At 42.5% G+C, this 25538-nt stretch overlaps 1 protein-coding gene across 6 annotated transcripts in view; it reads left to right on the top strand.

Annotated features, from left to right (window-relative positions):
• LOC129710754 (septin-4-like) overlaps positions 1-25538 on the top strand; it is a 65384-nt gene that overhangs the window by 35073 nt on the left and 4773 nt on the right. For 5 of the 6 annotated variants that reach the window (XM_055657980.1, XM_055657979.1, XM_055657981.1 and 2 more), the window contains 8 exons: positions 1852-1938; positions 2939-3062; positions 4206-4340; positions 10009-10126; positions 11944-12045; positions 13357-13453; positions 16694-16856; positions 24197-24296. In XM_055657980.1, coding sequence (XP_055513955.1) covers positions 1852-1938; positions 2939-3062; positions 4206-4340; positions 10009-10126; positions 11944-12045; positions 13357-13453; positions 16694-16856; positions 24197-24296 — 926 coding nt within the window. The other variant, XM_055657978.1, reaches the window with a different exon arrangement.

Here is a 25538-nt window from a genome sequence, read left to right as displayed (position 1 = left end):
TCGTCGAAGGGTCTGTTTCCATGCTGTATTTCTAAACTAAACTACACAAAAATAATTCGATAGTCATAGAGTGATAGTGTGGAAAACAGGCCATTCGGCCCAACGCTCACACTGGCCGATATGTCCCAGCAACACTAGTCCCCCCTGCCTGCGCTTGGTCCATATCCCTCCAAACTTGTCCTATCCATGTATCTGTCTAACTGTTTCTTAAAGGTTGGGATAGCCCCAGCCTCAACTACCTCCTCTGGCAGCTTGTTCCATACTCCCACCACCATTTGTGTGAAAAAGTTACCAGTCATACTCCTATTAAATCTTTTCCCCTTCACCTTGAACCTACGTCCTCTGGTCCTTGATTCACCTACTCTGGGCAAGAGATTCTGTGCATCTACCCGAACTATTTGTCTCATGATTTTATATTCCTCTATAAGATCACCCCTTATCCTGCGCTCCAAGGAATAGAGACCCAGCCTACTCAGACCCTCTAGTCCTGGCAACATCCTTGTAAATCTTCTCTGAACCCTTTCAAACTTGACATAACATGGTGCACAGAATGGAACACAATACTCTAAATGCGGTCTACCTAAATTTTGGCCACTTTATCTACCTGCGACTCGACCTTCAAGGAACCATGCACCTGCACTGCTAGATCCCTCAGCTCTACAACATTCCCCAGAGGCCTATCATTCACTGTTTAGGTCCTGCCCTTGTTGGACGTCCTAAAGTGCAACACCTCACACTTCTCTGTATTAAATTCCATCAACCATTCCTCAGTCCACCTGGCCAATCGATCCAGATCCTGCTACAATCTTTCACAACCATCTTCACTATCTGAAAAACCACCCACTTTTGTATCATCAGCAAACTTGCTAATCTTTTCCTGTATGTTCTCATCCAAATCATTGATATAGATGACAAACAGTAACACGCCCAGCACTGAACCACACCTGAGGCACACCACTAGTCACAGGCCTCCGAGAAGCAACCTTCCAGCATCACCCTCTGCTTCCTCTATGAAGCCAATTTTCTATCCTTTCAGCTATCTCTCTTTGGATCCCATGCAATCTAACCTTCCAGAGCAGCCTATCATATGGAACGTTGTCAAATGCCTTACTGAAATCCATGTGTACAACATCTACAGCTCTGCCCTCATCAACCTTTTTGGTCACATCTTCAAAAAACTCAATCAGATTTGTGAGACACAACCGCCCACGTACAAAACCATGCTGACTATCCCTAGTCATCCCTTGCCCGTCCAAATGCCTGTATAATCTATCCCTCATAATACTCTAGTAACTTTCCGATGTTAAGCTCGCCGGACTATAGTTCCCAGCATTTCCCCTGCAGCCCTTCTTGAATAGATGCACAACATTTGCCACCCTCCAGTCTTCTGGCACCTCTCCTGTATTTAAGGACGACTCATAAATTTTAACCAGGGCTCCCGCAATTTTTCCTCTAGTTTCCCACAATGTACTTAGATATATCTGACCAGGGCCTGGAGATTTGCCTACCTTCATGCACAATAGTACCTTCAGTACTTCTTCGATAGTAACACTGACTGCTCTCAAGACAGTGATAGGGTCATCAGTCATCCATAGGATTGTAATGAATGGCATGAAAATCACATAAGAATAATAAGAATGAGCAGTTACTAAAAGTGGAAACTAGTTTTGCCGTTGTCAGAACAAATGTATGTGCCTATGTCAGTCTTCTGAATTTAATATTATGGGAGTTTGTTCCTTTGTAATGATACACATAAATCGGGTGCTTGTCATTCGGGAACGGCTGAAGCTCGTTTCCAACTTTATCATTTGTCCTAAATGCCTGATCCACCTACATTTTGCTTCCTTGCAGGAGAATCGGGCCTTGGGAAATCAACCCTGGTCAACAGCCTTTTCCTCACTGACTTGTACAAGGCGAAGGATTTCCTCGACACAGAAGGTTAGTGTTGGGCTGCACCAGTTGTTATTTCTGGAACCAGTTTTGATTAAAGTTTGTATTCGAGAATCAATGGGGATGAAAAAGTTAATATTTAGTCAAATAAACAGCTTTGGCAAATGTCAGTTATAGATCATGGGTTCATGGAGCTGAATAGCATGGAAATAGGTCATTTGTACCTAAGGTCCATGTAATCCATGTTTACTGCCCTGATTGCATCAATTTACTTATCTCCCCTCCAAAGGCTTCACCAAATTTATCTCCACTGCAGGAAACCAAACTGACTTCTCTGAATCAGTCCCTGCCTTTCCAACTGAGCAATAATCTTTTCTTTAGAGTTTTTTCCAGTAATTCCCAAGAGAGTGCAGAAACAGGAAATATAGTGGACATCTGTTATTTTTCAATCACACTCGCACTGTACTTTTGAAAACAGTAGCTGTCTTGAGCACAGACAGAGTCAATGTCAAGATTTCTTGGATAGGCTCGGGTGTAGAATAAATCTTTGTCCACACTGCCTAATTCTATGTTACAAACTGAGGAAAATTCCTTTATGGAACCAGACATTCAATTTTAATTTCTCAATGTCCAGTGGCCTCTGGCAAAGATTAGCACTAATTCAGTATGGTATTGTTATTATTCTGGTACGTGCAACCAAAAAGCAATAGAGGAATGAGAAGGAATTTAGTGACTACCTCCAATCTAACAAAGATCAAGGGAATAACTCAGAAACAAAGAAGTGCAGATGTTGGTTAATACACAAGAGGACACAAAGTGCTGGAGTAACTCAGCAGGTCAGGCAGCATCTCTGGAGAACATGGATAGATGACGTCTTGGGCCCAAAACGTCACCTATCCATTTTTCCAGAGATGCTGCCTGACCTTCAGAGTTGCTCCAGCACTTTGTGTTCATCAAGGGACTAATGCCAGGGATATGGCTAATGACAAAAAAAATTCCTTGGATTTAACGGTTCACCAGCTGCAATGCGGCCTTCGTTTTTGTCCAGAGAGAATCACACAGACTGTTGAAATCACCAAGCATTCGGTGGAAATTGAGGAAAAAGGAATCCGTCTTCGGCTCACAATTGTGGACACACCAGGATTTGGTGATGCGGTCAATAACCAAGAATGGTATGTAAAAGTGGCTGCTGAAGATTTATACTTCAATTTAAATATCTTTGTGAGATTAAGTAACACTGGTTCGACTGATGACTGCATGAAAGGGAGGGTCTGTGTTCTGTTGCTGGACCCTACTGAGTTATAAGGGGAATGTGGTTACTCTTGGCATCCTTGGTTGAGGGGAGGAATAGGGTGGCACAGCAGTAGAGTTGCTGCCTTACAGAGCCAGAGACCTGGGATTGATCCTGACTACGGGTGCTTGACTGTACGGAGTTTGTACATTTCCCCGTGTCCTGCGTGGGTTTGCTCCGAGCGCTCTGAATACCTGATCCCAGTGCTTTGCAATATCTGGTAATAAATAATTCAAATGAAAATGGAAACTAGAGTCAGTGTGGGAAAATTGGAGCAAACAACATTAAGGGTGGAGGTGGGGAGGGGATGATATACAGAGTCTGTGTCAAGCACAAAACCAGTGGGCTGCTCCTATAAGAGGGCAAATTGGCTGCATGTTGGGCTAAAACGTTATGAGATTCAATTCTGTTTATCCTCTTGAACATAAGTAAACATTCAGAGATAAAAAGCCACATTATGCTGAGTTTATAATATGGTCGCTTTCATTTTTGTCTGTCACTGATACCACTGATACCAGCCCCAACCAAATGATGTTGCTTTGCCCCACAGTAGGTGATTATCAATGACACTGAACTTGTGTCTCTGACACATCTTTCACATGACTTGTCATTCGCATTCTGCATTCTGGTTGGCAAATCCATTCACATAAAATAGATGAATGTTTCTAAAGTTAAGTTATCAATATCAGCCTTCCATAACATCACCCCTTCATTTTAGTATGTTGCTCCTGATGTCTTCAGCTTTCCATGAGCTTGGCCTGGTCCTGTGTAACATGACAAAGAGCCAAGATCTTCACCATCCTAGTCATCTAGTCCTACTGATGTCTTCTCCCTGTAAAAGAATACTAGTTGCCTTTTACCTTCCCCAAGTGATACCAGAGATGCTTCCAAAACAACATGGGTGTTTACATCACTTCATCCCCAAAACACAGAACTATTGGCGTTATCCATGTTACAAAATACATGTACTTGAGATTGTCCAGCATAGCATTTAGTAAATTGACTTGTTTGCATTTCTTCTTAGTTGGAAACCAGTTGCGGATTACCTGGATCAACAGTTTGAGCAATACTTCCGTGATGAGAGTGGCCTGAACAGGAAAAATATTGTAGACAATAGAGTTCACTGCTGCCTTTACTTCATCTCTCCTTTTGGACATGGGTAAGTGGAAATGTTTTCACAATGGACCATGTATTGGTGTCGCAATTAGTAACTAACATGTGTACATACTTGGCCAATGAACTTATTCTTATCCTTATTATTCAATCAGCCTGTTACTCTGAAATTCAGAAAGCACAGCTACAGCTCCCATTTTTACACCCAAAACTTAGGTTGCACTGAATCCCAGTCAGTTCAGCGTACAGAATGGCTGGTTTTATTGGCTCCTAATCACAATGGATATAAAATCAGCAGCATATTGAAATAGCCAACATGTTTGATACCAGATCTGGGAATTCTTGCAGACAACACAAAAGAGCACATTTTCTGTGATGTCCACTCTTTCTCAACTAGAGAGTCCATTTTCCAACTGACTCTCTGGTTGATTAAAACTGCAAGTTACAGGTAATTATGCTTTTTTTGAGTTGTCTGCAAGAAATACCAGAATAGGTATCAAATATATTTAAGCATATAATGTGAGACATTAACAACCAAGTCAAGGAAGTCTGAATGGAAGGACAGGTTAATGATCATAGAAACATAGAAAATAGGTGCAGGAGGAGGCCAATTCGGCCCTTCGAACCTGCACCACCATTCAATATGGCCATGGCTGATCACCCAACTCAATATCCTGTTCCTGCTTTCTCTCCATACCCCCTGATCCCTTTAGCCACAAGGGCCACATCTAACTCCTTCTTAAATATAGCCTATGAACTGGTCTCAACTACCTTCTGTGGCAGAGAATTCCAGAGATTCACCACTCTATTTGTAATTTTTTTTTTTCTCATGTTGGGACTGAAATGTATTTATTTCAATACAAGGCATATTAAGTTTCAAGTTCAGGTTTACAAGTTCACGTTCCCATTTATTGTCACTGTACCAATTGGGATAGCGAGATTTGAATTGCCATACAGCCATACAAATAAAAAGAACACAACACACAATAGAATTTAACATGAACATCCCCACACAGCGGAATCAACATTTCCCACTGTGAGGGAAGGCAATAAAAGTTCAGTCCACTTCCTCTATGTTCACCCGTGGTTGGGGCCTATTAAGGCCTCCGCACTCGCCGCAACGGCGGCCCGATGTTCAGACCCTCTCACCAGATGATGGAACCTCGGAGTCGGAAGAACACCCTCAGTGGCCCGGAGTTCCGGATCAACACAAAATGCTGGAGTTAACAGCGGGTCAGGCAGCATCTCTGGAGATAAGGAATAGGTGACGTTTCGGTTTGTGATCCTTCTTCAGACAGAGTCAGAGGAGAGGGAAGGCAGGTGAACTTAGGGCTTGGATTAGTGCAAGGAATGACAATGTTGTGACCATTACAGAGACTTGGTTGAGAGAAAGGCAGGATTGTGGCAGCTCAATTTATATGTTTCATAAGCGATGGAAAGATGAGGGAGTTACACTACTGACAGAGAGAATGCCACAGTGCCACATCGTGGAGGCTCATCCAGTGAGGTAATATAGTTGGAGCTCAGAGATAAGTAATATGCAATGACTATAATGGGACCGTACTACAAGTCTGCCAATAACCAGAGGCAGATGGAGGAACAGATATGTATGTAGATGCAGTAAATGTAAAAGTAACCATTGTTGTAGTGGGTGACTGTAATTTCCAAAATATTGACTTGGGGCAGAATTTATTAGGTACATCCAAGAGGGTTTTGTGAAATAGTTTATAAATAATCCAATCAGTGAAGAGGTCATGCTAGACCTTGTACTGGGAGATGAGCTTGACCAGGTGATAGGAGTTTCAATAGGAGACCTTTTGGGAATATTGATCATAATTCCATAGGTTTGATGATGGTTATGGATAAGGATGAGACTAGACTGGGGGTAGCCCACGGACCTAGCCCATTACAGAGGTAGCTGGGGTGCACTGTTCTATGTGCTACATTATGCCCACCTCCCAATCCATTATGTACACAAGCAGAAGCTACTGAAGTAACCTCACAATTCTGTGACAATTGAGGCCTCCCAGCCCAGAGCACTGAGAGGACTAGACCAGGGGGGTACAGTTTCAGTTCGTGCCCCTCAAAAACTCTTCCACCTGAGCAAGGACAACCCACAGAATAAATTAATGCTCATTGAGCCGTCTCTAGGTCACAGTAAGCAATGGTTCCAGATGCCTGTCCGCAATGTCCCCACAAATAAATGTACAATCCAGCCTCAGCTTTCACCCCTCACACCCTGTGTTATGGACATCCTTCCACTATCTGTCAGCTGTTTCTTCCTGTATTCTTGTTCTTTCAACAGGTTGGGCTGAAATAAAATACAATAACATTTGCGTATTACTAAGTTGTGGCGGCAGCAACCTCTAAATACCTGTGGGATCAATCAATATCCCAAGTCAAGTAATGGCCATTAGGAAGCATCTTCAGTGCCCAGTGAATACTTAATCCAAATCAATATCAACTCTAACCATTAAGGGCTATGATCAGTGTTTTAATTGACCAATGTTTGCATTGATTTACTGTGCACGACCGACTTCTTTTGGAGCGGGTGTGATCACAGCTGGTGAAACATATTTTTACTTTTGAAAGCTTCCTTTGGGAAAGCTGGAACCAAAGGCCCGAGATACTCATCGACCTCTACATCACAAATCTTCTCCTTACACTTACAAAGGCAGCAAATAAAATTGCTGCATTAGATAAACGACACTGCTTTGGACAAAACCAGCTAACCAACATTGGACATCAAGCATCATTCTCATCTTATTTATTGCAATTAAAGGAATTGGGGAAACTTGGACCATGTAGTAAAGTGGGGCTGGGGTAGAGGATCAGTCATAGTCTTACTGTATGATGGAACAGGTGTGATGGGCTAAATGGCTAAACCCTACAATTCCTTACAATATTATTAAATATTTACGTCAACGAAACATGCACTACAGGTGGACTACTAACCTCTACACTAATGGTTGACCTAGTCAAACACTATTGCTCGGAGAACTGTATTTTGAGTGGTTTGTTTCCTGTAGTTGTGAAGGCAAAAGCGGCTTTAATTTAAGATGTCTGAAATGCCTTGATGTCTGAGTTATTGCAACGTACTACCAGAGACTGGACACCTCCTCAGCTGTTCCTTTGCCTTAAGTTTCAGTTGCTTCAAACTCCTTGAGAAGGAGCTCCACTGCACCAGCCCATCCAAGCTTTGCGCATGACATGAGTCCCTTGTGTCTTCTGTGGCAGACCCTGATTTGGGCTACCTTTGCCTGAAGCACCAATGGAGTGTTTGACATTGCAAGCCTCACAGTGGAGTTGTTTCCTTCATTGAATGATAGATTTATGCAACCAGTGGCTTGTAAGTATGGTGGTAGAATGTCTGTGGGAGTGAGGAATTTGTCTGCAGATGGGCTGTATATAAATGTAGGGATGTGTGGGTATATGTCCATTTATGAGGAGCCATCTATGAGGTGAAGTGGGGGGGGGGGGGGGGGGGGGGGGGGGGGGGGGGGGGGGGGGTAAGCACGGGGAGATCTGGCAGTGAATGTGGTGTATGTACATGTGTGTTGTAGGGGGAAATTGTTGAGGTTTGATGAGGGTGAGGATTATTGGTTGCTGTGTGTGGGATCTTCATATTATTGAAAGAGCATAAAAGAATTGAGGAGTGCCAACATAATATGTTACTGGCACTGGACTCTGGGACAATCTGTGTGGGATGAGACATTTTTTTTTAATGAGAAAAGAGGTGACCAGTTCTTTTTTTCAACTAAAAGTGGCTTAAATTAGGAGGAGAATTCAAAACCCAGTATCATAATTAAATGAAAATACAAGAGGTTGCAGATGCTGAAGTAAAAAAAAAAACTACAGGAGGAAGTCAGTCGGTTGGGCAGCATCAATTGGGGGAAATAGCAGAAGAAATCCTGTAACATATATATTTTTTAAAAAGTGGTCCCATAATCATCTGATGAAAAAGACAGAAAAACATAGCGAAAGATATCTGGGAAATGGACAAATTATTTCCAGCAACAGAAGTAATGCTCACACAAAGACACCTTGCCTCAGGATCCTGCTGTGATATGCCATATGCGTCATGCTTGCTGCCAATTGTTCCATTATCAAAGTTGAGATAAGTTCTTCATGCAAAGTGCTGCAGCTGCCATTTTTGATAATTCTGACTTTTGCATTTGCATCCAGGAGGGTCATTTGACTGATGCCAGGCTCTCATGTGCAGGCGTTAACAAGGCCATTTATGCCCTGGCGAATAACTCCCTGGCTACTTCCTGCCATGTGCCCTCTGAGCAAGGAGCTTGGACACCTTCCTCCATCCTCCTCCCCAACAATTGGATGGGTTCTCTTTGCACTCATGTCTTGCCACTACAGGTGCACAACCTTTTATCCGGTGTTCCGGAAACCGAAAACCTCCGAAAACCGGCCATTTTTTCCAGGATGTCGTCTGCACACCAAAGCTCGCGTTTGGCGCCAAACTTGACCCGAAACGACCCACGGTCAACCCAGGTCTGTACTACTGTAGTGGCTGCCTCCTCCCCAGAGACCGGGGAGACACTTAAACATCTGTAAATCATTGCTTAAATGTTAGTCAGTTAGTTTGGAGGGCTTTTATGTGAAGGGGGGGTTGAAAGGGTAAACTTTAATTCTTAGTCCCCTACCTGGTCAGAGAGACGGGGAGCGGTCAATGCCTTACCGGGTCGCCATGCAGTAAGCTCCGCAGCGCTGTGGCCGCTCAACTCCCAGCTGGGGCTGCGGGCGGCGCCGGTTGTAGCTCTGACCCCGGCAACTCTACCCCTGGCTGCGAGGTGCTCCAAATCCAGCGCCGCCCGCGGCCGGACGCCCCCCACCCCAGCTCCGCAAATGTTGGGAGTCGGCGGCGTCGCAGCGCTGGGATACCAGCGGGGAGCGGACAATGCCTTACCGGGTCGCCGTGCAGTAAGCTCCGCAGCGCTGGGATACCAGCGGGGAGCGGGCAATGCCTTACCGGGTCGCTGTGCGGTAAGCTCCAGGGCGCAGAGGCCGCCTTCTCCCAACATTCGCGGAGCTGGGGCCGCGGGCGGCGTTGGATTTGGAGCGCCTCGCAGCCAGGGGTAGAGTTCCCGGGGTCGGAGCTCCAACCGGCACCGCCCGCGGCCGGACGGAGCCCCCAGCTCCGCGATGTTGGGAGTCGCCGACCACGTAGGGGATTAAGAATTAAAGTTTCCCCCTTCACCCCCACCCCACCACCACCACCACATAAAAACGCTCCAAACTAACTGACTAACATTTATGCAATGATTTACCATGATTCCCCGGTCTTCGGGGAGGAGGCAGTCGCTCCAGACTTTTCAAGCCGCCTGCGCTACCTACCTAATCTACGCTAAAAATCTTCCATTCGGAAATCCGAAAATGTCCGAAATCCGACAAGTGTCTGGTCCCAAGGCTTTCGGATAAAAGGTTGTGCACCTGTATTTCCCTTTAACTGAAGCGCAGGTTGTGCTGTGACATGGTGCTGCAGGGCTACTTACCGAGGTCAGAACCTTGAAGAGAAATGAATTGAGATTTCATCCCTATCACCAGTTTTAATGCCAGAAAAGGGTGCAGCCCACCTCTATGTTATGAAGAGGTTTGGGCACTCTAATCCATATTGTGATAGATTTCCGTTCTACTTCTTACCAAGCACTCACAGTCTTCTCTGAGTTTTTCTTTTGATTAAACTTTATTTGGTTTTGAAGGTTACGTCCATTGGATGTGGAATTCATGAAAGCTGTGCACGACAAGGTGAACATTGTTCCAATCCTTGCCAAAGCTGACACACTGACTCCCGCAGAGGTTAACAAAATGAAGTCAAAGGTAATTTGATGGTTCACATTAGTCACCACATTTGTTTACATCCACAGGTCGTTTTGTCTGCGATAATTTCATCCACTGTTGGAAAAGACTGTCAGTTTTAGATTTCTCCATAGTCACCTACTTGAGAGAAGATGCCCCTGGTTGCAAATGTATTTCAGGAATCGGCCTGACTTAGGCTGTAGCTGCCTTGCTTCTGAGCAGATGATCATAGGTTTACGATGGCGTTGCCAACCTTTGATGCATATATTCCTAGAGGTCACAATATTTGATTGTATAACAGTCAGTCAGCATTTGGTCAGACTGGTCTTTGGGTAAGATGCCACAAACCTGCATCTGTCCTTTCACCTTTAGGGAATGATCTACTTGATCATTTCGGTAATTTTCTATTTTGGGTCACAGACTCCAACTTGGTGGCCACTTTACAATAACACTCACTGGAGCAGGCTTTACGATAGATTTAGAGGGATATCAGCCCAACGCAGGCGGGTAGGACTAGCGGTGATGGGGTATGCTGTTCGGCATGGGAAAGTTTGGCTGAAGTGCCCGTTTCCGCACTGTATGACTATTGCTCCATCTGCTAGGGCCTGGAGTTCAGTCCAAAGTGTTTGGAGTCCTTATAATTGTCCTTGATTACCCGAGACTCCGGGTCAAGTCCCGAGGGCTCTTCAGGTGTGAGGGGTGTCAGGTGTGATTGTGTTTGTTGAAATGCAATCTGTGTTTAGGAAGGGCACTTTTCTCCAAAGGTTGGTTACTATTAATATTCAATTCTGTGCAATCCCTAGATGATGTTTGGATTGGCAATCTTAAAATGGTGATGCGTTAGATGTTAAAACAACGGGTTGCTCTCTCCGCATCTTTGAAGAAACACTAGTCTGCAGATCGGAGAACTTATTATTCTTGCATCATATTGGGTCAACCATTTGGTTAAAGTGGATTATAAGAACAATGTTCTATATTATTATCCTGCACTGAATGTTGTTCCCTTTACCCTTTATCTGTGCACTGTGGATGGCTTGATTGCATTCATGTATAGCTTTCTCTGACTGGATAGCACACAAACAAAAGCTTTTCACTATACCTCGGTACACGTAACAATAATAAACTAAACAGCCCAGGACTAAAACCACACTCCCGAACTTGAACGTGTAATTGATGGTTCTGCTCCAAGGTATTGAAATGGGAGTGTTGTTTAGTGTTGTTGATCATTTGGATCTGACTTTAAAACCAATAGCTGATGTAATGATATACTCATCATTATCCTTTCCTTTCTAGCCACGATCAAAATAGTTAATATAATGTCTTTGTATAGGATTTAGTTGCTGCATTCCCCAGTAGTAGCAAATGCAATGTGCTTCATAATAATTTGTGGTGACTGAAGAGTGTTCCTGAGGTGGTTCTGTGTAAGTATAAGTATTCCTACATCCACATTTTGCATAAACAATGTCACTACCCATCAGAGTAACGATTTTCACCAGTATTGTTCAAAAATCGTTAAAGCTGCCATTACGATTAAGGTTATGGAGCTTTGAGTGCTGTTGCCTTTCCCTTGGCGCAGTGAGATATTGGTAATCACTGCTGATAATGCATCATAGTTATAGGAAATGTCAACGATGCTTTCAGGCTACTTAAAACTCACAGTGGTCATTCTGTTTAGCTTCCGATTATAGACATAAACCAGACACATTTTGTGTGAACATTGTGAGCTCCTGGATCTGTTATTATTGTGGTTTGGCCGAGGGAAAAGAATCCTCTCTACTTCATTTACCACTGCTATCTGTGACACCAACGTGACATTGTTCTAACAATCTTATCTATAGATCCGTGAAGAAATCAAATCCTATGGGATCAAAATCTATCAATTCCCAGACTGTGACTCCGATGAAGATGAGGAATTTAAACAGCAGGATCAGGAATTGAAGGTGAGGAAGAGTTATGGGCACAATATGACAGTCATGTGGTTGAAAACTGTGTAATGGGTCATAAACCTGGCACATAGGCATGAAAAGAGTTACCAATCTCTTCTGTACAGTTAACAACTACAATGCATCCAGTGCATTCACATAACATACGGCATCTTTTTTTTTCAACTACCTGTTGAATTCACTGCCAATTCTCTTCCAGAATGTCTATCCCGACAAAGCTGAACTGTTCCCTGGTTTTCCAAAGTAAAAACTGAAAACGCTAGAAATATTCAGCAGGTCTGGTCGCACCTGTGGCAAGAGAACAGAGTTATTGTTTCAGATTCCTCAGACCTGGGAAGGAGGAGAAAGGAAGCTGCAAGGAGGGTGGGAGAGAGGTTGTCACTGATAGAGCAAAAGTGGTGTGACATGGGGAGAAACTGGAAACAAGGTTATCTGGTCAGTGAGTGAATGGGGCCATTTGAGAGTGAGAACACAGACTAAAGAACATGGGAGTTGCGTAATGTTGAGCAAGAAGTAACGCCTGGCAGGTCAGGCTGGGGTGGCCTCCACTCCCAGAGAGAAACAAACAGGAAAATAAAGAAGGGCAAAAAGCACCAAACAAGCTGAGCCATTGTCAAAGTTGGGCGACTGATACAGGCAGAAATCAAGTTACCTGCATACGGAGAATTCATTATTAAGTCCAGGAGGTGCCACGTGCCCATATGGGAAATGAGGTACTGTTCCTCCAGTGTGTGATGGGTGACCCTGATCTTCCTGTTGTCTGCCACTTTAATTCTTCATCCCACTCTGACCTCCTGTACTGTTGCCATGAAGCCCAACCATTGTCAATCTCGCCCTTTTGGTTTGGAGATTTTGGCAGTAATCATTTGTAGTGTCTTTGGAATAAGTCTCTTAGTATATCACACCTTTCTCAGGGCTGTGATGTCCAGACCTGCATGGACGGATTAGTAAAGGTTCCCAAAATGTCCTCTAATTCTTCTACCAATATAATTGTATGCTTGGATGCTCCTGGTTTATTGACCTCTCTGAGATAAGTCAGTCTTTTATGTTCTTTTACAACGTTATGTTCCTAACCCTAGCAAGATTGGCACCACTCTGATGACAAAGAATTGTCCAAAATGTATCCACTTGATGCTGAGATTACAAGAGTTGCTGGGCCCAGTTTTCACCTGTTTAATGAACCGTTTACATTAAACTCAAACTCTGACTCAATTTTTGGTGCTGGCCGGTGACCAGTGTCTTCAGTGAGATCTATCACCTTTAACCAGTTTGTTTTCTTATGTTTTCTTATCTAATTATCTGCTCCAGGACAGCATCCCATTCACTGTGATTGGAAGCAACACTGTGGTTGAAGCCAAAGGAAGGAGAGTTCGAGGACGACTTTATCCCTGGGGAATTGTAGAAGGTAACGCACAACAATAATGCTTTGTGTTATTTGTCAAAAGTGGGAAAGTGGGAGGAGGGGAGATTTTCTCAAATTAATCTCTCTGAAACGTCAGTGTGTGTGTGTGTGTGTGTGCACCGTTTCAAAATGTACATTTTCAAATCCAAAGAGGTATGAGCTGTTTCTGAACACAATATTATTTGTCACTTCCTCCACAAAACAAAACGTTTTATGAGGAAAAGTAAACTGAATGTTAGGTTGTTCCCCTTCTCCTGTTTCGTGTTTCAGATTTATGTGGCAATTGGGTTTTTACTCTGGTCAGCAAAGTTTCTGGCATAACCACAGCAAAGTGAATCTAAGCCAGAGAATTGTGGAATTTATACATTGTTTTACTGGTTCTTTCAATAATGAAGGCTAATTTATTGCTGGGCACATTACCAGAGGAATTTCTTTCTTTGTTTTCCACACCAGTAACATAAAAAACATATTTCTTCAGGATATGTTTAATTTCTTCATTAATAAAAGCCATCAGTGTATCATTTGAATCCTGGAATCTCAGTCTGGATTTCATTCCTGTTGCAAAATGCATAACAATTTTAATACAAAGTGTTGGAGGAAATTGTGTGTTTAACCTGTACCCTGAATCTGGCTTTCACATGGGGTGCAGTCGCCCTCTTAATTACAGCTCAGATCGGGCAGGTTCAAAGAACATCTCGTAGAGCAGTGGTTTTTCAAACAAGTCAGTTTATTCAAGGCCTTGACAACAGGCATTAGGATTCACTCTGAGAGAAGCCAAAGTGTTTCAAGATTTGCAACACCCACAACCTCTTATATTCTGTATTTCAATGGTTACGTTGTGGAGTTTACATTTTTTTTAAAATAATTCAGCAGTTATCAACATTTTTTGTAATAATTCATCCTTGATTTCTCCCTCTTAGAGAAACCTTCTACTTTTTGCAATGAAATTTAAAAACCCATCCTCCAATTTGTCTGACAAATAGTTAATAAAGATCCCTTCTTAATTCATGATTAGTTTTTTCCCTTCAGTCTTGTTTACAACATTCTATGTTTATCTTTACTTCAACTAGCTATGCCTTGTAGTCTAAACACCTCCTAAATCTATCTATTGCCCCTCCCAACATGACCTCAATGTTATCATTAAGTTGGCCCCTTTTCCCTTCATGCTTCCACAGTGTGTCTGCTCTCTGCTTATATATACTACAACCCTACACATTTTTTCTTGTAATTTCCAGCATTTCCTGAATCAAGTAAGTTGTCTCCTGCTTTTATCACACTAACAATCCGAGCACTGACCCCAGCATGATGCTTTCCAGGAGAAGGAGGTTCGCTGATATTTCTGCACCATTCCTCTGTAATTGGCATGGGATGTGTTTGTTTAGGCCATTTCTTCACTGGCAATAACCCAAGCAGTGACCTTAACAAATAAAAATAATGAATACATCTCCCCCCATCTTATCAGCTAAACACAATATCCTAGAGGTCACACCACTCAAAGGAAAAGGCACATGGCAAAGGCTTATGACTAGAGAAATGTGCCTCGATCGGTCGGTCGGTGTTGGGTCCATTATTGTTTGCCATCTATATCTGAACTTTTCTGGGAATATATAAGGCATGATTTGTGAGTTTGCAGATAACATTAAAATAGGTATTGTTTAAGAAAAAACTGCAGATGCTGAAAAAATCTAAGGTAGACAAACGTGCTGGAGAAACTCAGCGGGTGAGCTGTAAATTCCTCCGACATTTTCGCCACCTCCAACGGGATCCCACCACTGACCACATCTTCCCATCTCCTCCCCTTTCGGCTTTCCGCAGAGACCGCTCCCTCCGTAACTCCCTGGTCAATTCGTCCCTTCCCACACAAACCACCCCCTCCCCTGATACTTTCCCTTGCAACCGCAGGAAATGCTACACTTGTCGCTTTACCTCCCCCCTCGACTCCATCCAATGACTCAAGCAGTCTTTCCGGTTAAGGCAGAGGTTCATCTGCATGTCCTCCAACCTCATCTATTGCATCCACTGCTCTTGGTGTCAACTGCTCTACATCGGTGAGACCAAATGCAAGCTTGGCGATCGCTTCACCCAACACCTCCACACAGTCCGCATTAACGAATCCAATCTCCCGGCACTTCAACTTCCCCTCCCATTCCGTATACCACCTTTCTGTCTTGCGCCTCCTCCATGGCCAGAATGAGTCCCACCGCAAATTGGAGGAGCAACACCTCATGTTTCGCTTGGGTAATTTACACCCCAGTGATATGAACATTGACTTCTCCAATTTCAGGTAGTCCTTGCTTTCTCCCTCCTTCCCCTCCCCTTCCCAGCTCTCCCACAGCCCATTGTCTCTGCATCTTCCTTTCTTCTTCCCGCCCCCCCCCCCCCCCCCCCCCCTCCCCCCACATCAGTCTGAAGGAAGGTCTCATCCCGAAACATCACCTATTCCTTCGCTCCATAGATGCTGCCCCGCCGTTGAGTTTCTCCAGCATTTTTGTCTACTTTTAAAATAGGTATTTGTGTGTTTGTCAGCGTCTATGTGCTTGTGATGCTGCTGCAAGCAAGAATTTGATTGTACCTCTACCTCACCGAACGTGCATGTGACAATAAACTTGATCTTTCTTGATTGACGGTGATATCATTAAAGTTGTCAAGAATTACTGTGGTGCCTTGATTTTTTGGGAAGTTAAACCAGCGTATGACTTCTACAGTGAAGGATAGGAGTCTGGTGTGTGATGTAGAACAGAGGGTCCTAAGAGTACAAGTACATAGTTCCCTGGAGATGGTATCACAGGTGGTGATAAGGTTTTTTTCATGCAGGTCTTCATCAGAAAGGGCATTGAGTGTAGGAGTTAGGGCTTTATGTTGCAGTTGTACAAGGCATTGGTGAGACCACACTTTGTGTTCAGTTTTGGTCACCTTGTTATCGGGAAAATCCCAACATAAGAAACTGAAAATGCTGGAAACTTGAGCAAAACAAAAAGTGCTGGAGCAATTCTGTGGATCAGGCAACATCTCTGGAGAAAAAGAATAAGTGACGTTTCTTGAGACCCTTCTTCAGCTCTATGTCTCTTTGTCTCATTGTTATCCCTGCATGCAATCTTTCATTTGATTGCATAGCAAAAAAAAAAAAGACTGCATATCAGAATAAGTCAATGTTCATAAAGTACTTTGGAACACCTTGTGTTCTGAAACAAAACTCGTATTTTAACCACATCCTTTGTTCTGTCCGGTTGTGTCTCTTCACAGTGGAGAATCCAACGCACTGTGACTTTGTGAAGTTACGAAACATGTTGATCCGAACGCACATGCAGGACCTGAAAGATGTGACCCGTGACGTGCACTATGAAAATTACCGAGCACAGTGCATCCAGAGCATGACCAGGATGGTAGTGAAGGAGAGAAACAGGAAGTAAGTGCATGCAATATTGTACATGCAAGGTTTAAAATTAAATAAAATAAATCTGATTGCAGTAAAGTTCCAATAATCCACTCCCAAAGGTCGTGTTGAACTCGCTGATTTTCCAGACTATTGGATGTTACTCCCATTAATAGAAGTAATGTCAGGCAGAGCCATTCTGGTTGGAGACTTGTTAATTATGGAAGCAGATTGGAGATTCTGTTGCAGCAATCGGGACACCAAGTCCTGTGTGGCCTTCCTGGTTCCAGGATCCAGGATGTCTTGGAGTGGCTCCATGACATTCTCAAAGGGGAGGATGAGCAGCCAGAAGTCGTGTATGTTGGTGAAAATGGCACGGGTAGGAAAAGGGAAGAGACCCAGCGAGATGAAGAGAGGAAGTTTGGCAAAAATATTAAAAAGCCGGACCTTCAGGCTAGTAATCTCTAGATTATTCCCAGTGCCACATGCTAATGAGGGTAGGAACAGGAAGATAAGATAGATGAGTGCTTGGCTGAGGAGCTGGTGCAAGGGGCAGGGATTCACATGCTTGGACATCTCAAGGACATCTCAAAGACATTTGGTTTGTATGTTAATTGGCTTCTGTAAATTGCCCCTAGTGTGTAAGGAGTGGATGAGAAAGTGGGATAACATAGAACTCGTGTGAATGGGTAGTTGATGGTCAGAATCAACTCAGTGGGCTGAAGGGCTTGTTTCTCCGCTGTATCTCTAAAACTAAAAACTAAATGCAGGGATTTATTGCTCTCAGCAGTCTTCTGTACCCACCCGGGTCAAAACTTGTCTAACGGTTATGGTCACCTTCAGTTCATTGCTTGACCAGTCCTTGGTCTTGTTGAAGATATACATTGCAGACTAATTATGGAGCAAAATGTCCAGATCCCCAGCTCCAGTAAGATGAGGTCCAAAGCTTGGAATTGACCCTAATATTTATTGTCCAGTTTACAAAATGAGAAACATCGCCAGCTCCTAATAGCTCTCTAAAGGTCGTTCTCAGTAAGATATTAACAGTAATTGATAGGCTATCTTAGTATGTAGTCAACTGCAATAAGGTAACTACTGTGATTCCTCTACTAGGAATGGCATGACTGAACCAAGGCTACTTCCCAGGGCCTCAACCCTGAAATCAAGTCAAGTTCTGGCAGATTCGGCAGCAACTGTAATATTGCCCAAGAAAAGAACCTACATGCCTTCAGCCGAGGCAAGTCGTTACTTTGCAGATGGGCGAACCAATTTTTAATTTTTATGAAGATAGAAAAGAGAAGCAGTCCTCTACCAAGCATGGTTATCCTTTCAATCCCACTTGCAGGATCCTGCTGGCCCAATTAGCCTTTACAACTAAATTTTCTGCTCTGTAAAATCAATATGTTTGCAAACCACTTTGGGAATTCCTCAGAAAATGAAGGAGAATTCAATGTTGAAGACTCCTTTTTCCACCATTGCTATAGTTTGCCTCTCTTTTGGGGTCTAGGCACAGATCAGTGGTCCAAAAGTCTTCTATCCTGGATGTTCAATGTTAGGTTGTGAATATTAATGGTTATGTTGCACTATTTAAAGACTGAGGCCTTTCCTAAGATGGACTAGGCACCCTCCTCCCCTCAGTCACTGATATGCAGCTAATCTGAGCACTTAGCATGTGTTTTTTACTGTACATGTTTGTCACCACACGAGTCTTAATAAAGACACTGTAAAATTGCAAGCTGACAGAACGGGGGGTGCAGAGGTGGCAGATGGAATTTAGCACAGAGAACTGCGAGGTGATGCATTTTGGCAGAAAGGATGGGAGGCAGAAATACAAACAAGAGAATTTTCTAATGATGGTGCAGGAACATTGGTATCTGGGGTATATGTGCATAGATCTTTGTGGCAGAATAAACTGAGACAATAGTTACAAAAGCAAATGAGATCTTTGGCCACCAGTTAGAATAGACCATAGAACTAGTCCCTTGGCCCACTTTTGAATGCTGAACATGATACCAAGACTAATTCTTGTCTGCCTGCATATAATCCACATCCCTCCCTTTCCTGTATAACCATATGCCTATCCCAAAGTATTTTAAATACACTACATATCTGCCTCAACCATCACCCCCTGGCAGCTCGTTCCATTCACTCGCCACCCTCTGAGTAACTAAGAAAAACTTGCCCTGCACATCCCCTTTAAACTTTGTCCCTCTCACCTTAAAGCTATGTGCCTAAAGCTATGCCATTAAAGAATGGTGGAGAGCAGACCCAATTTTCGCCAGTGTTCATTTTGTGCGGCCCAGTCGATTAGTAGGTAAAGCAATACTCGGTCAGAAATATAATCAGAAATGTGTAATGCTCTCGTCGGGGTGGATACCAGTGTTGCATCATGAGGACATACCAACCAGGCACTCCTTGTGTTTGTGGAATAACAAACTTTGCACAGATTAGAACAATTTCCTATAAAATGAGACTGTTTAACCCTTGCGTCGGTGATGAATTGTACAGACTGACTTTTGAGCATAATGTAAATAATTGCTGGTTCCATTATTGCCTCAGCTGGCATATTGGGTATGTTCAAAACCATGCAGGTCTTTGACCATTGTGTTCCTAGAAAGGAGACGTACAAACATTGCTTACCGCAGTTTTCTTCTGGAAAGCTATAACCCATTGGAGCTACACAAGATATACTTCAACGAGAAATAGCACCTCACTAGAGAAATAAGTACTAGAAAAGATGATAGGTGAGTAGCCAAAATGAATAAATAAATACAATAGAGCTGGAAAGTAAAAATGATTGCAACTTCCCACATTCTGCCATAAGTGGTTTTGTTTGGAAATCATCTGCACATCATGACACCAGACAATGTGATTAAATATGATGATAGAAAAATGTCTGGAGCAATGTGTTTTGGTCCATTCCAGTATTACAATTAGTTGTATCATTAGAAAGAAAAGTTAGTCCTGAGGGAATGTGACCAGCTCACAGCTGCTATCCATATGTCTGAAGAAGGGTCTTGACCTGAAATGTCTCCCAAGAGTCTGAGGAAGAGACTCGACCCAAAACGTCGCCCATTCCTTCTCTCCATAGATGCTGCCTCACCCGCTGAGTTACTCCAGCATTTTGTGTCTACCTGCGGTTAATCTCTTGCTTTGAACACTTCCTGAACACAAAAGGGGTCAATATTTAATTACTTTGCAATACTGAAATAATGTAGTCAACTCGGCATCTGAAACGCATTATTATTCATGCTGTCAACCAATTCAAAAGGTGAACAGGGTGATGTCGGTGGCGACATTTGTTCCACTCAACAATGATCCAAGGGATTGCAATGTATAATTAATCTCATGCAGTGATTGTTATGCACAGCTGCCTGCTCAGTTCAAAGATATGGAAGTAGCCACATTAGTAAAGCGTCATTCTTGTCAATAGCTGGCTCCAGTTAAAGCCAGCTTGCACTCTAAAAGGGGAGGCTTGGATAGTCTGGTGCAAGGAATTGCAGTTGTGCTTTAGTGAATCTTTCTGGGACACGAGGGAGAATGGGCACTACGTAGGAATAAGGTTGCCCAGTTCTTGCTTGGAGACCTTGCTGGAATTGTGGTTTTAAAACATGGAGACCTTCTCTTTCTAAAAGGTACAAGGGATATGGAGAAAAAGGTGAGATACAAACCAGAGATGATGCCATTGATTAGCAGAGGCTGGATGAGCAAATCCCTTTGTGGCACGATGGTGTGAATTCTCCACAGTCAGTCCTGAGGAAAGTTGAAGCCAGCATTCTCAGTTGTACTGCCTCCCTCCAGGTTTTCCTCTTTGGACTAAAAAAATAAATGCCTTGGTATCTAGAAATAATTACCGTTGAAATCGGTATTAAGAATATTAAAATGTTTCTGGTTCTGTTGCAGGTTGAGATAGGTTGCGTTTCCTACAAATCATCATTTTCAGACCTGTTTTACTCAAGAACTTTTAGTCACCGCAGGTTTACTGTCTTAAACCCACAAATAAACAAAACAAGATAAGTCTATAAGAGAGTTCTGTAGTCCCTTAGTTATTTACAATAGCTCCATCCTTGAATGGAGTTCATCAAATATTTACAAGCATTTTATCACTAGCAAAAGCAGAATTTGCATGCATCGTATAATGGGATTAAAACCTCGGGTTAGACTTTATCCACTTTATTCAGCAGCAAACTAGAAAAGGAATCTTAAATGTGACCAGAAAAAATGTCACATCCAAAATATTTTGCAGGGTTGGATGTGATAGCAACATTTTGATCCTGTTACAGAGAATCTTTATTGATTAATCCATTTATGTTTAACCGAGATGACCCATGTGAACAGGAATGCAGCATTTGGTTCTTCAGACTTCTTCTGCCTTTCAAAGCATAGATGATGAGTGTGTCAATTCTATTTACCTGCTACCAAAACAAATGTCTTGATATAATGACCTGTCGATTTGAGCATGGCCCAGCAGCCATAGCTTTCATGGAATAACGCTGATCTTGTCCATTCCCTCTTGGTTGTAACAATATTTTATGATTTGCCATGCTCTACGTTTATAATTGTGCTAATTTGTTCTGGATCTGCTTGCCATAGGAGATGGCTTCTCTGCAGCTATTCCGTTGATTATGTTTAAAGACCTCAATTCGTTCAGCTCCTGATCATAGCATTTTTGCCTGTACTCAATGCCAGCACTACTGCATTGAAATTAGAAGGTATGGGGTCAAGTTTATTCCATAAACCTGAATATATAACTAATTTGGCGCAGTGAAGATGTGGATCACAGAAATGACCTCGACACTACATTTAGAAAAGAATCAGACCAATTTTCCAAAACAAGGTCTCCTTTCATTGAATTTCTTCAACAATAGAATGGTTGAACACAATTTTAAAACCGATGCTCGAGTTGGGTGAGCGGGGGTAGGGAAGGATAGTGGGACATATCTCTGTTTTTCTTTTCTCTTTTTTTCCCCTCACTTTTTTGGCAGTTCAGGGTTTTTTCTTCTTTTTCTTTTTCTTCATTCTTTCCTTTTTACCTTTTTTTTCCCCCGATTCATTCATCAGTTTATAAAATGTAAAAACAAAAATAATTTGGTGTCTGATGCAGGTCTGAAGGAATTTACCACTAGGTGGCGCATTTTCACATGAAACATTAAAGCAAGCCCAACATTTGCCTTCTGATGTGAATATAAAATATCCCACTTAATTTTAAAGAATAGACAGAAGAGATTGCCTTACCTGCTGGGCACCCAGCTAAACAACATGACTTTCGGATAACAATTCAGGTAGATAACAAGCGTTTAGGAGCATCTTGTGCACAAATGTAAGGAGCATCTTGAAGGAAGGAAGAGGCGCGTGAAAGCAGAGGATTAAGGAGAGAACTCCAGAGCTAAAGATTTGGTGCCTAAAGGCATAGACCCAATAGTGGGGAAGTCAACGTCAGGGATAATCCAGAGGATTGAACTGGACAAGGTATCCCAAGAGATATTCTGGAGAATTAATTTCACTGAAATAGATTATCTCATAATGTTTATGTTCTGAAGAACCTTCCTGTGTGTAATTAGACCATAAAAAGTCTTCTGAGAAATTTAGGTTATAAAATGGCAATTTCTAAATGCACATCTTTCCTTCATTAAACCCAAAGAAATACAGATCAGTTTATTGTCAAATACACCAGGGTACAATGAAATCCCTTGTGCACATACAACTCAAAGGTATATAGTATAAACAAAGTAGTGATAAAAAAACCAATAAATACACCAATTGGTGAAAAACAGCAGAATGGTGCAAGATTATAGTGCAGTTGATGGAAAACAGGTTGTTCTTGAACTTGGAGGTAATGATTCACAGACTACTGTATTCACCATCCCGATAGTAGCCGTGAGATAAGAGGGTTGCCAGGGTCTTTGAAGCACTTAGCTGCCTCATGTGGCATCACTCCCTGTACATCGCTTCAATGGTGAATAGGCTAATACCCATGATAGACCAGGCGATGTTCACCACTTTCTATAGCCTTATTTGTTCTTAGCCAGTCGATATAAAGCCCAATTTGTATCAGCTAATATCATTTCCATAACAACAGTCCAACTGATAACCAAGTGTTGGATCTAGTTCTGGTAAAGGACCCAAGTGGAACTTAATTTGTTTGAAGACCATTTTGGATCACCACTTCAATAAGTTTAAAGTAGTTATGGAAAAGAATAAGGATTATTCAAACATCAAACATTGATGAGCACGTTGAATGGTGAAACAGGTCTAAAGGCCAAATAGCCTCCTTCTGGTCCTATTCACTGTGTCTCTCAATTTGGCCAGTTGTGCAGGATCTGGCCATGATGTATGGGAAACAAAATTGTCAGGTTAAATGTGGGCAGCCTTCAAATAGAGTTTAAGTACAAACAATACATTACCTAATGGAGAAATGAATGGCATTTAAAGCTACCGATCCCAGGATGCCTTTGGAAAAGTAATTAAAGTGAAATGGGAAATTCAAAACTCAAAACACTTGCAGATGCTGGAAAACTGAAATAAATCAGATATTGCTGGAAATATTAAGCAGGTCAGACGCTATCTGGAGAGTGGATATAGTACACATTTCAGATCAATTTCCTTTCATCCGAATATAATAAATTTTCAGGCTCTTAAATAAACAAGTTCAAGCTTAACGGATTACAAATAGGGACAGTAACTGGAGGTGGGGGAAGTTCAGTTTAGTTTACTGTCACGTGTACTGAGGTACAGCGAAAAGCTTTTGTAGCATGCTAACCAGTCAGCAGATAGACAATACATGATTACAATAATTTCCATTTCCAATGTATTGTAAAGTGTACATTGTGAAGATCAGCAGGTGTCATATGAAAGAATATTAAAATCTGTTCTAAAGATACAGAAAGTGAAAAATTTAGTTTAAGGAATGTTGGACCGATTGGAACACGGAAATATTGTGGTGGCAGAAGAAATGGCTGAGACGTGCGGTTCTCCACGACGGTGATGGAGGACAAGGTAGATAAATTAGATGGGGTAAAAAAGAGATTAAATCAAAGCTTATTCAGATTGGAAAAAAATCGCCACATCTAATGAGATGTATCCTAGAAGGAAGTAAGGATGGAAATAACGAAACCAGCCGTCTTATTCAACCTGCCCACCCTAGAAATGGGGGCAGCAAACTGCAAATGTCACGTCCCTGCTCACTGCAAGAGAAATGCAGTTTGGGAATCCTCTCCTGATGATATTCCAAAAGAAAATAATTGTCATGGCTGTTTTGTTGATTCTGTTCTTCAACTAAAAGTTGAAGAGGGCTGTTGAAACGAGCGCAGTGCATATGCTTTGAAATGTGAAACAATAAATATACACTCAAACGTTCCTACAATTTGTTTCAGCAAACTTACAAGGGAAAGTGGCACAGATTTCCCAATTCCCATTGTATCAGGTCTGACGGATAATGAGACGGAGAAAATAATCCGGGAAAAGGACGAGGAGGTAAGAACAAATGTCTCTGTCGTAATTAGCCCACCTTCAAGTGACTGGCTACATCAAGACCTACTGGTCCCTCTGGGATATATAACCTCACGCCTGGTATAATGAAGAGTTAATTAATCTGTGATGAGAGAAATCTCCAGGCTAACCGTATACTTGGCTCACTCCATTTCTTCATGGAACCGCCACTAAGTTTGCTGAATTGCGGGCAGTGAAGAAAGCTGTCAACGCATATTGAAGTATATACATCAACTACAGAAATGAGTGGAGAAATGGCAGATGGAGTTTAATCTGAGCAAGTGTGAAGTGCTGCACCTTGGGAGGGTGAATGTAAGTGGAAAGTATATGTTTATTGGCAAGACCCTTCACAGCAAGATCCTCAACAGCATTGATGTACACAGGGATCTTAGGGACTAGGTCCAGAGCTCCCTGAAAGAGGTAACACAGTAAATTGAATGTTAAAGAAGGCATATGGTTTGCTCACTCTCAATGGTCGCAGACATTAGTACAAGAGTCAGGAAGTCATGATTCAGCTTTATAAGACTTTGGTTAGGCCACCTTTAAAGTATTGCATGCAGTTCTGGTTGCCCCGTTGCAGGAAGGATGTGGTGGCTTTGGAAAGTGTGCAGAAAATGTTTACCATTTGCTACCTGTAAGGAGAGGTTGAACATACGTTGATTGTTTTCTCTTGAACGCTGGGGGTTTAGGGGAGACCTGATAGAAGTATCTTGTACCCTTGAAGACCGAAAAAGGTGCATTTATTATGGGGAACAAGGAAATGGCAGATGAGTTGAACAGGTACTTTGGATCCCTCTTCACTAAAGAGGACACAAACAATCTTCCTGATATAGTAGTGGCCAGAGGATCTGGGGCGACAGAGGAACTGAAGGAAATCCACTTTAGGCAGGAAATGGTGTTGGGTAGACTGATTTGACTGAAGGCTGATAAATCCCCAGGGCCTGGTGGTCTGCATCCCAGGGTACTTAAGGAAGTGGCTCTAGAAATTGTGGATGCATTGGTGATAATTTTCCAATGTTCTATAGACTTGGGATCAGTTCCTGTGGATTGGAGGGTAGCTAATGTTATCCCACTTTTTAAGAAAGGCAGGAGAGAGATAACAGGGAATTATACAACAGTTAGCCTGACATCGGTGATGGGGAAGATGCTGGAGTCAATTATAAAAGATGAAATAGCCGCACATTTGGATAGCAGTAACAGGATTGGTCCGAGTCAGCATGGATTTAC

Source organism: Leucoraja erinacea, chromosome 28 (assembly GCF_028641065.1).
Source record: "Leucoraja erinacea ecotype New England chromosome 28, Leri_hhj_1, whole genome shotgun sequence".
NCBI classification, from domain to species: Eukaryota; Metazoa; Chordata; class Chondrichthyes; order Rajiformes; family Rajidae; genus Leucoraja; species Leucoraja erinaceus.
This window is presented reverse-complemented; position numbering and strand designations above follow the sequence as displayed.